At 32.5% G+C, this 12,382-nt stretch overlaps 1 protein-coding gene across 1 annotated transcript in view; it reads right to left on the bottom strand.

Moving 5' to 3' along the window:
- The window catches only part of LOC117208551, a 76,311-nt gene extending 71,338 nt beyond the window's left edge, over positions 1 to 4,973 (bottom strand). Inside the window, exon 1 of the mRNA XM_033449765.1 lies at positions 4,679 to 4,973. Coding sequence (XP_033305656.1) covers positions 4,679 to 4,769 — 91 coding nt within the window. The 5' untranslated portion in view covers positions 4,770 to 4,973. The remainder of the gene's footprint in view (positions 1 to 4,678) is intronic.
- Between the last annotated feature and the right edge of the window lie 7,409 nt (positions 4,974 to 12,382).

Below are 12,382 nucleotides of genomic sequence, written 5' to 3'. Positions count from 1 at the left end.
GGCGAACTGTAGCTGTCGTATGTGAGAGATAGTATATAATGGCAAATTTGCATACCCAGCGTGCTGAAGGCTCGTATATGGTGAATTCACTTCCGTGCATTAATTATGTAGCTTGATTTCACTAATAATTTACTAGATCGACGCGTTGTTACATACACTTTGACACATTAATTCAGTTCCTTGTATGTAATTGATTGCAAATCAATCACACGTTTACCAAACACAGGTACTCGAAACTTGAAAAGAAGTCTTACTGATATTTCGTGAATGTAATTAGTTTTACGCGAAAGCAGCTTTGAAGTATTATACGTATCTATAAACAAGCGGTAAATTCAGACAGAAGTTAATTGGCTCATGTTATACAATAGTAGCTACTGTTGAAACTTCATTTAGAATTATTATTTAAAATACTGAATAACTTGAATGTTCTTTATATTTCGGTATTTACGTATTATATATCATATAACGTATATTATATATCTTTATATTTTGTTTTTACGTGAAATTCATTACAATGTTCCTGGAAAACTTAATTGCATTTTATAAAGTTTTTTATTATCTTCTGGCAACAAAGAAGTTTATTTATAAAAATGTGTTCGATACTTAGTAAAAAATCTTGCAAGATTTAATGAAAGATATTAAATATATTCCTGTAAATCCATCACCATGCTATCCAAAGATAGTATAAATAAATTCTCTGCATATATACAAATTAAATACATAGATTATATGAAATTTTAACTAGAGAAAGAATGTCATAAAATTTAAAAAATTTGCTATGTGACAACGTATTCCATCAATGTCTCTCAAATGATTCTCAACATTACTGTTCGAAAGTATTTTTCTAGAAATACACGTCTTTGACCCTCGATCCGAAACGAGTTTGATGATAGCCTCGTACCAGACTGTGTTGTACAAGAGTCGCGAAGACGACGCTGCGGTTAATTGACAGAACAGCCGGTCGCGTGAATCGAGCCGAGTGGCTGACGTGTGCACGAGACTCGGTCACACTTTTCCTTCGATGGTATTAACCCGTACGAGGAAAGGTGTACAAACACGGTTCTCTTTCTTTCTTCGTGGTTCTCTTTCCCGTTCATTGGCATAGAGTCAGCACGTGCACCAGCACGTGGTATCATGTGCCGCACGTGATCGCAACATCAACGTGCTTATGGGGTCATTCTTATTCTTATTATCCTTCGTTGCTCCACGTTCACATTATCGTAATGCAGTTTCTCCATCGACGCCCGTTACTGAGCTTATAATAGATGCAAATAGATGTAGAATGTTCGTAAAATAAAGTTTTAAATAGGAGAAACACATGGCAAGTACAATTTTGCTGATTTCCTGACTTTCATGTCATTTAATAGTCAGAAGGGTATACTTTAATATAACACAGATTAAAAGAGGAACAACCTATTCAATGCACAAAAGGAACAAAGCTTTTTAGCAATAGATAAAAAATTCATAAAATTTTATGGAAATTAATGGCATATCTAATATTTAAAATATAATAACCAATACTTTTGAAATTAATATCGTTAATGTAAATATTTTTCAGAAGAGAACCTTACAAAAAAATTTGATAAAAACACATTTTTTGGTAATATGTGATTGGCTAAGGTATTGAATTTTAAAATTACTCTCATATGAAAAACGAAAAATGTAACTTATGTCTCTTTCCTCTAATCTCTTCGTATAGTTTCCATCTATTATACGTTAATTTATAAATCTCAGCACCCTTGCTGTTAAATAGAACTTTTCTCGAAAAAAATGTATTCGCCAGTTTTTGCCTATTCGTATCTATAGATTATATCGTTATCGTGGTACCTAGCTATTTGAAACTGGCAACGGAACTTGTTCACGGACAATGCACCACTTCCTCGGCTCGCACAATGATTTCCTAGTCAGTATTAAACTGAACACGCGAGACTTATCAGTCAGCTTAAAGGAGGCTCTCGATAGATTAAACGTGCAGGAAGCCGGAAATCCAACATACGAACGTTTGTCTTAGTCTATAGAACGTTCTACATGTTGAATGCATTAGTCTGTTTTATGATGTTAAGAGATACCGCATAAAAAATACCAACTTTTTCTGAAGTACGATTAACGAGAAGGTTTTGTTTCCATGTGGAAAGTCATGCATAATTGCATGTTAACTTAAAATAAGTTTCATAAGTCTTAAGAAAGTTCCTGTGTTTCATATAAAGATGTTACGTAATGTCACACTGTCTGGTGAAAATAACACCGTTGAAAACAATGAAATTGCGATACATAGGGTATATCAAGAAAGGGCCTAAGCTTTTAAAGGCTTGTTCTGGTTATTAGGAGAAATAAAAAGTGTTTGATAGATTCTCGAATTAATATTAGATAATAAAATAGATTTCAAAATCAATATTTTTTTGTGAAAAATGTAATTTTGAACCTCCTTATAGGTATATTAATGATATTTGTTTTTTTCTTTCAATGTATGTATCTACATTTAACAGTCTATATAATTATATAAAAAATATTCCAAAGAAATAATAAATAGAAAGCAATTCTGCGAAAATATCTTCAAGAACATTATCAATAGACTGATATTGCAAAAAACAGAAACAACAAGAATAAACATTTTATTATGCATATAGAAGATAATCTGCAAAATCGCAATTACTACTAATTAGTTTACCTTCCTAACGGAGAAGATCGAAGAATATTAATGAGCAAAATTGCAATTATTACCAATTAATTGACGTTCCTATAGAGGGGAAATCGAAGAGTATTGATGAGCAAATCGATATACGGCTCCTATTAAGGAATAATAAACTAAACATTCTCATAAGGATATTTAACCTTCGTCTCATGGTTACGAGGCCAATTAAAAGCACGTTGCCGAGATGTAAACCTTCCTAAAATATCATGGAAATCTGACACTATTAGCAACGAGGCTTCTCAATAAAATATGATCATCCGTTTCTAGCAACGTAAATACGCGTAAATACAATTTATATATGCTTTTGACATTTTCTGAGCACAGAAAGTTTTAACGCTTCATTAAAGGATACGACATTGCTGTATTAAACCGTGACACGGTCACCCGTTGGTATTTAAATATCTTATTTACACGTTAAGAATAAAACGACTATTTAATATCTAAAAAATTCTAAATTTCCATAATTTTATTGATAATAAAATAGAATAATATCTAGTTACAACGAATAAAATTGATTACTCTATTAGTACGATTACATTATACTAATTACTGATTAACATAATATTTGAATAAAATGTATGGAAAAAAATATTTGACCATAAATTTGATAAAATTGAATGAATAATATTTTTCTATAAACAGAAATGATACAAGTAAGATATTTCTACGTATAAGATGCTGTAGTCAGAAAACAACGGACATTTCTAGCTTCGTTCCAAGAAATTGCGCACGCGAGTTCAAGGTTCGGTATAAAAAAAATAAAATGGTAGAGGGCAAAGAAGGGAAAGGTGATGCCTGCGCGGAAATTTTACTGTAACAATTTTGAATGCTGTCACGTATCGTGGAGACTGCTCACTGTACGAGATTATCGTGATTAGCATCTGTAGAAGGAAGTGTTCTACTTTCATGAGAGCAAAAGAGAAACGAAGAATGGGAAAAGGGTAGGGCTGTAATTGTCTGGAATAAAGGCGAACACGAGAGGAAAGAAATGAGAGGGAAAGAGAAAGAAGAAAAGCAGCGAAGATTAACGCTCTTGGATAGTTAATTGCAACGATTAGAGGTAGTAAACTTTACAGGATTTGCCTACCAGCCTGTGTGCATTAGATCAGATTTTCCGACACGAAGCAACGTACAATAAATTATTTCTTGTATGTACAGGTATATATACTATTTATGTTATTTTAGTTACAAGATATTCTTACTTTCATTGTTCTTCATTTAGCTGGTATCTATTAGTGTTGAGGCAAGCCAAGACAAATATATTATTACAGCTAAGTTTACACGTTGAGATAAAATTTATGGTGAAAGAAAATATATGAGATGAATTTATTTTTATTTGCAATAGTATAATCAATAGATATGTGTAACCGTAGATACAATATTATAAAATGATGGAAAAAATGCATTTTTATTTGTAGAGTTAAAATAAATTAAAATATACGCATGATAAGTATGTGCTCTTATGAAATTTTTCCATAAGGATCTGTGAATGAAGTTTGTTAAATAGGTGAAATTAACTTGTCAAATTGCGATAAATATCTTGCCGTGCTTTATGAACACAGTTCCTTTTATTCTTATTCATAAATATGAAAGAAATCATTGAAGTTAGCGCTTGCACACAGTCTCGTGACCAATAAGTAGCAATTTTAGGCGGCAGTTCAAAGTAGCTACACAGCATTCACTATATGCACGTATTAAAAGTTACTGCACATACTTTTACAACATCGTCTCGTTTATAAATAATTTCTTACGAAAATCTACACGTGAAAGTGTCTTATAAAAAAACCACTTTACTTTATGTCTTCATAAAAACACATACTTGTTGTTAAGAAACTTTTAACTCAACTTCATTGCCTTCAAATACAACACTCCTAATATATTTAATTCATATGAAATTAAAACTACCAGACATTAATTTATACATACAAAAAATGAATAAATTAAACAATTTGCACATAATATCGCAGAAGAAATTCGTTCACGTACCTGGTCTGAGTCTTCCTTGCGGAGGGTATCCTAGCACCTGTGTCCCAATCAAAGATACGACGATCAGAATTTTGGCAACTATCATCTTCATTGTCACTCCTGACCTAAGCCGCTCGAATCACAAATAGTTGGGGAGCGTGTTAAAGGTACCGAAACACGAGAAACGGTGAGTGACACGTAACCGAATGTTCTCAGTTTCGTTGATGAAACTTCCGATTTATTGTGAAAGATCGTTAATTGACAATCTAAGTCTGCCGTGACGGTAGCCGGCAGAGCTCTTGCCGCTGTCGTACTGTGCGATAGTCTGGAGGGTCGGCAGGCGCTTTCACTGGTTTTATAGGTGCGCAGGAAAGCACTTCTTCTGGAAGGGGGGATTCTACACGACTCTTTGATACGTCAGGAGTGTGGTGTATAGTAGAAGAATTATTGTCGTAAAATGTATTAGTTTGGCTGTGCGCGAATTTTCAGGCAACGTGATAAGTGAATAAACACAGGGTAGATAAGAAACTACCATTCACTAGTAGTTTATACAGAATTTATTTTAAAGAAGGCAAAATAATCTTTTATGAATAAAATTTTAGTAATGATTCATTATTTTTCTAAAGTTTCACATATCTATATTTGATGTCATTACATTTATATTGGTATTGAATTATCTTGATTTACTTTTATCTATATTGAATAGAAAAATACATATTTAAAAAAAAATATTAGTCAATTGAGTATTATTTCAGTAAAATTAAATATAACTGTAATATTTCATCGTATCATTTCCTCTGGCAGTAAATGAACACATATTTGAATATTGAGTCATATTGTAAAAATTTTTCTAGTAATTCTTAAAAAGCACGCATGTTTATGTATATGTTTCTAATCAGATATATCTAACTCTGTTACAAACCACCACGATTCACTGATAAGACACTAGCAAACATGGTGCAGGAAAAATAACAGAAAGTATGCAAACGAAGCGTCTGACAGTTCAATAGAGGCGGTTTCGTTGTTTCGTTCTCTTAACAGTTTATACCAGTTTGACATACCCGCTCTGCTCATGCGACTTATCATCGCTTTACTGGATACTTAGATACTAACAATCGTGCTACCTCCGCCACATTGATCGATCGTTAAGTTCGCCTGGACATGAATTATGGTTAAAGTTACAAGATTCAGGATTTGATCGAACATTCCACGTTTGCTTTCGTGATATCGTTAGCTAGATCGTCGACGCTAGTTAGGAGGCAAAATTATCTATTTAAACGAGAAATCGATCTTCGATATTGTCGTTTCCGAGTACCAATCGGTAACAGTCGGTTTCTATTGAGAGATAGTTCGCGCCACTTTGTATATACATGCATAGGAACTAATATAGTTGATAGTAACAGTAGCAAGATTTATGGAATTTTTGATGAAATAAATTCTTCCTTAAATCGAGTAAACATCAAATGTACATGTAACTGCTTCGTTGATGTTAAAGATTCTTTTATATGTTTCTTGAAGTATAAAGTAATTAAATTCGAGGATTATTTTTAATAACTAATGATATAATTACTCATTTGCATATTATATAATTAATGAACTATTAATATATGCTATATATATTAATTACTTTATATATATATAAATATAAACCCATCTTTATACTTTGCAAGAAGGATAATTAAAGCAACAGATCTGTTTCAGTAATTTGGTAGTAACGAAATAGATGAACGATGTGATGTTAAGAAAACCACAGACCTGGTGCTTCTCGAATTTTTTTATTCCCTCAGAGAAACGCCGTCTCGTTATATAGTCTTTAAGGTCTTAAAACGTTTAATCCATGTTATATGTGAAACAAACACGCACGACCTTAATTTGTCAGCGTTTTTCTTAACAAGCAGGAACTTATTATTAGCCTACTTATACGAGAAGCCATTGAAAATCAGCGTGTCACTTTTTATGATACAAGATTCCCCTGGATTCTTACTTTTCTCGCGCGCTGGAGTACATTCGACAATTACGGCAGAAGAACAGTCTTGAAGTTGTTTGAATCATTGTCCGTTGCACCTTGTCGGTCGTTCACAAGATGGAACATTATTGCGCCTGAGATTATTATCCTTGCTTGTTGAACATAATTCGTTCGTGTGTTTCGAAAGGCTCGACGATCCTCCCGAGTGCTATACGTTTTATATTGCCTAACGCACGGATACGAGTGCTCCAGTCTAACTCATAACGCTCAGCATTCCCGGGTCACTTTCGTGATCGTGCATCAACGTCATGTATATTCCGTTGTTTCGAGATCAGGTCGAGCGTGCCAGCAGCCGAAAAAGAGATAAATCCGTTCCTTTTTTGGCTACTTTGACAAATAGACCCGGCCTGAACTTACAGTAGCATCGAACTATAACATAGCTCTAATTAATATCCATGTTACGCAATTGTCAGTTATCTGATGGAATATGATTTAAAGGTTATTAGGATACTAGAAAATAGGCATATAATTAATATTCATTAATTCATCTATTTTAATACAAGATACGAGTTTAATTATCTTTTCTACATTTCTTATAGAAATTGGGATATATTAAGATACATAAGGAAATGCATCGTGTTATTTTATATTTTATAAAAATATTTTTAAATATATACATATACACAGAAGAATGCATTGTTGAAATTCACATATTTCTAACAAATTCTGACTGATAATTTTCAATATAAACATCTTCGCTATAATGAAATGTCATTTAAATTATTTCTGATCGTTGCCATATACCTATTCCATTGTGACTGAACATTCTCAGCACGTTCTGCCGTATAATTCTAATTGTAAAAATAGCGTGAAATTGATGTGAGAAAGAAAAACCTGGAACAGCACTGGTAGGTACTGCATCACGACAGCTGGGCTCGTGTGATAATCGCTGATGCAATACCACGCGTTCGTGCTCATCGTCTCAATGGAAATCGATTGATCTTCCATTGATGCATACTCTTTCACGTGAAAACGCAACTACATATGTATGTAATCCTTGCAAGACCACATAGCTCTGTTGTCTTTGTAAAAATATCTTTCAAAGAAAAGTTTGTTTTTGTTACATAAATGCAATTTATTTTGATTTAGTCTGCTCGAAACTGAATAGGAAGAAATAAGTCAAAATAATGGGAATTTATACACATGTAATTTTATAGTCGTTCATTTTTACGAGCTCATAAGCAACACATCACCGTTACAATCTGTACTGTTCTGAGGCAACGGGTAGATATTTTTTTTCATGCAAATGAGAAGTAAATGAAGCTACTTTACGATTCCTACGTGCTCGGCCTAGAGCTTGTTCTAATATCTTTCATCAATGTGTAAATAACACTGATCGTTACATATGCGATGAGACCTCATCTAAATACATATATGATCTACATATATACATATATAAATTCCATATACCTATATGTATTTATATTTTTGTATGTCGTGCAAGATAAAAGTATCTCGATTGAAAAACTTGTTTTAACGCTAGTCTATTTTCATTTGCATTCATAGATCTAAATGAATTCGCATACTTATGTGAATGTGTCTTGATATCGTAACACTAATCTTGAATAGAGTAAACATCTCCAATATAATTAGCAACACAAAAGGAAGTTAAGAAATCGTTGATCCTCATTCCTACTATCGCCTGCGATCTTTCGAATTACACTTTCACCCAAACATGTTCCTTCACAATTATTAAGGTGTTAATGTATTATACTTGACCATGATCTTAATTAATGTGAAAAATTCTGACAGTGGAGTGAAAAACGACTTCCGTACATTAAATGTTTCATTTCATTAAAAAGCGAACTAGTCACTCAACAAACTGAATAATTCGCCAAATAGTTGCGAGCATAAATTATTTAATACAACAACTGAATTTTGTACGTTACTTTGATTTCATTTGACAAAAATGAATTTCCCCACTTATGCACGAACACTAATTCACGCTACAAATTCACATTTGGCTTACAATTTGTCCATTAAAATTCTTATCAAGATACGTATACGAAGTTAATTCGCACGATGCAGAATATTTTATCATAAAATAAGTGACTTCTAATAATTTAATTTTATTTTTAATATTTAACACCGTTTTATCAAAATCCATTGTCTTTTGCATCGTGTATTACAATGAGATGCATAGCCAGAATGAACGTGGAACGAAGCAGGTAACTGTTCCACTTATTAATCATAGTGAACGCTATAAAAGTGTTCATTGACGCTTAATGACTCGACAGCGAAGATCCTGGCGCAATTTAAGCTGGTTTCAACGTTGCTTGAGAATACGTGACATTTGTTCTCGCGTTACGTTTAGTTTGCTCTATATCTTCGCTGACACTTTCGGAGTCTCGAATTATAAATCGTAGAATAGTCAACGTTGCACAATAAAATGTACGACAGAAAGCTTGATATAATTAAGATGTGAATCTTCTCGAAATACTACTACGTCAGCCCCTCTAGTGTTCTTCAACCTGATTTGCATTAATCAAATCATTTTGGAAAACCATTGTGCCATAGAAAATAATCTGCTTCTGCAGCGATATAATAGCACCTTAGATTAATAGCGCTAGATCAATTTGTCATTTTTAATGACACTATTTGTATGCAAATAATCACATACAAAGGTGTGTAAGTATATATTGATATTCTTTATAACCGGAAGAAATAAAAATGTACCTATTTGAAATGTAGTTTAATAGACGCAAAAATAGCTGACTTTTGATTAACAAATAAAGGTATCCCTAATTTTAATTTAACGATATAGATATTACAAACCTTATTCAATATGTACAATGATAAAAATATTCTTAAATTCTTGTCTACACGATATTGGATCGCCTTGGATGTCAGCTTGTCGCGACATAATCTATTAGATATCAGCTAGTCGCCACATACTTAATCTACAGCAAACGTATTCTGACCAGTTCTTTAACTATTTTACAACGTGACCCCTAGTTATCTAGAGCTTTTGCTCCTTTTCAAGTTCCTTTCATGCAATTCCTGCCTCAAAATCTTCGACATCATATGAGTCACACATTTGATTGACGGGACAATAATTCTAAAATAACAAACAAGAGTTATGTATGTACATAGCAATATTTTAATCCCTCATATACATACTTGAATTTACAACATGTTATTCCTCTTCTCAACTATCGAATGGCAGTAAAATAAGAAAAATCTACACAAATGGACTTATCACATTTATTTCCTGTAACTTCTACTCTGATATCCAACAAGAAACTTTCCTATCACTTCATAATATTATTTGTAGAAAATCTCTTGTAAGAGAAAAGACTTGTAAGTTGAAAAGTCTATTGAATTCAATTCCACAGATGAGATTCTAATACCTATGTGTTTAGTACATATAAAAAAGTATTTGTACGCAAAGGATATCCTATCCTTTCGACTTTCATACGAATGATTTCGCACGTAGCAAAAAATAGTAAAATGTATCGTAGACAATAACGCGGAACGTCTCGCTGTGCGCTTCTTTACGGTACAATAAATAAAATTTGTACACGCTTGAAAGTACTCCATCCGTTTGTGATAAAGATCTAAACCGTTGCGACTATCATCCGGTTAAGTTGTTTCGAAAGTTGGACCATGTCGTAATATTTCCTTTTCCTTCTTTTTGAAAAAAAAAGTAAAAGACTATAAAAATAGTAATAATTAACGTTTCAAGGAAAGCAGTTTTCATTTTTCTCGATTTTATCTCTCGCAAAAACCTTGGGTTTTCTTCAATGTTTGAGAACAACGACCACCGTTTACCTGAATCATTATGCGACTTTCTTCGATCAAGGCACTTACTGTCACACTGTTTACGGTGTTACTACGACTATTTATAGTCGTGAACGTATTACGCTGCTATTCACGTGAAAAGTTCACGGAAATTAAATTCTGATTTTTTACTCTCCTAATGTTATTCACAAGAAGGAATAAATGTTTCTTGATGGTCAATCAAATTTGCACCGTTTCGCATGATTTATGCGACTCCTTTTATAGTATAAGCGATTAATAGCTTATAGTCCATCATACCACTAATTTCTCATTTCCTTCGTACTATATGAATTAATAAAATTCGTATAACTATATGTGTATATATGATATATCATATATATACACATCATATCATATATATATATATGAGTATTACGTAGGAGTCAGTAGTAAAGATATTTGCATAAAATAGAGCACTAATTTAGGAACGATCTAGTATATACAAAAGGTGTAAGCATTCTTTTATAATAAACATATATATTATTTGAAATGAATTTCCTACATGCATAACGCAGTTCCGTTAATATGTACCTACTATAAATATTGATTTGTGAATTATTCTTAATTGTATTTAATATTCCATGAAAGCTATAATTACGGTGCAACATATTATCGTATGTAACTTATGATTACAAAATATGATTGTATTTAAGTATCTTCTTTAGTGTATTATTATGCAGAATTAACAACATAAAAGAGGATATAAATATTTATATTGAGGTACAAATATTGGTTACATTTTTTTTAATTGAACTATATTTTATCACATAAATCTAATGTTTTATATTGTAAACCTTTTTATGTCCCAATATATTTATATATAATTTTATGAACTTTATAAAGATTCGTTTCAAATTTTATCAGATAATCGCGATAGCCGTGTCTCATTACAGTGCTAACGCAATTTCAAAATGTTTCATATAACATACATAATACATTCCTAAGACATTTCTATAATCATTTAAATATTTTCGGGAGCCACTGTATAAGTGTATAAATTACAATGTTAACCTTATCATAGATTTCTAATTTTTATAATTGGAAATGAACGTGTGCCTTTATATCTCGACCTTCCTAAAAAGGGTATTTATGAACCCAGAGATATGCAACTTTATTATGTTTATTCTTACAAGATAGATCACGTAATTATTTAGGCTTCTATTAATTATCTTTCATCGCCTTTCGTGGGATATACCAATTACACAATGAACGTACATCCTAACATGTCACGGTTGTCAATAAAGATTTCACTCTTGACATTGAGTGTAAAAGGTTTAAAAGGTTGTTTTACATCGCTTCACTATACGTATCGTCTTATTTTATGCGTTGATCATCGACGCGGAAGGTACCCATAGCAATGTAATCTCAACGAAGTCATTAATTATTCACGAGACCTTGTATCGTTCGACAATAGCGTGTCAGTACTCTCTATTTATGCACGCTATTTTTTCAATCTGTTGCTTCCGGATGCTCCTTGAGTCGGAATCTACATCTCGTGGGTGGACGTGAAATCGTGGTAAGCGTGGGTGTGGTGTGCGATAATGGATATCACGGGAGAATGAAGCACGTGCGCAGTCCCGTGTTTGTCTGGTCGCAGTCGATCAGTTTCAAGTACCATTCAACCGATAAGATCAAGATAAGGGAAGCTAACGCGTGATCTTATTCAACTTATTAAGACATCTATTTATATACTAATCAATTATTGAATCTTCGAACACAGTGATTAAATAACTGGTAATATATATGTATCTGTCACATACAAAATTATTTAATTCATTATCCTTGCCCTTGCTGTTCTTAAATTTATGTCGAAACGAAAGTGTTATATGGTAGCTTGTATAGTCTTCCTAGGACAATAGATTCTTACGTATTCGTAGAGAGTAATTTACTTTCTCAATTTGTATAGATATTAAACTCTG

Source organism: Bombus bifarius, unplaced genomic scaffold, assembly GCF_011952205.1.
Source record: "Bombus bifarius isolate JDL3187 unplaced genomic scaffold, Bbif_JDL3187 scf7180000008140, whole genome shotgun sequence".
Classification (NCBI taxonomy): Eukaryota; Metazoa; Arthropoda; class Insecta; order Hymenoptera; family Apidae; genus Bombus; species Bombus bifarius.
The sequence above is the reverse complement of the archived record's forward strand: the minus strand, read 5'-3'. Positions and strand labels throughout refer to the sequence as shown.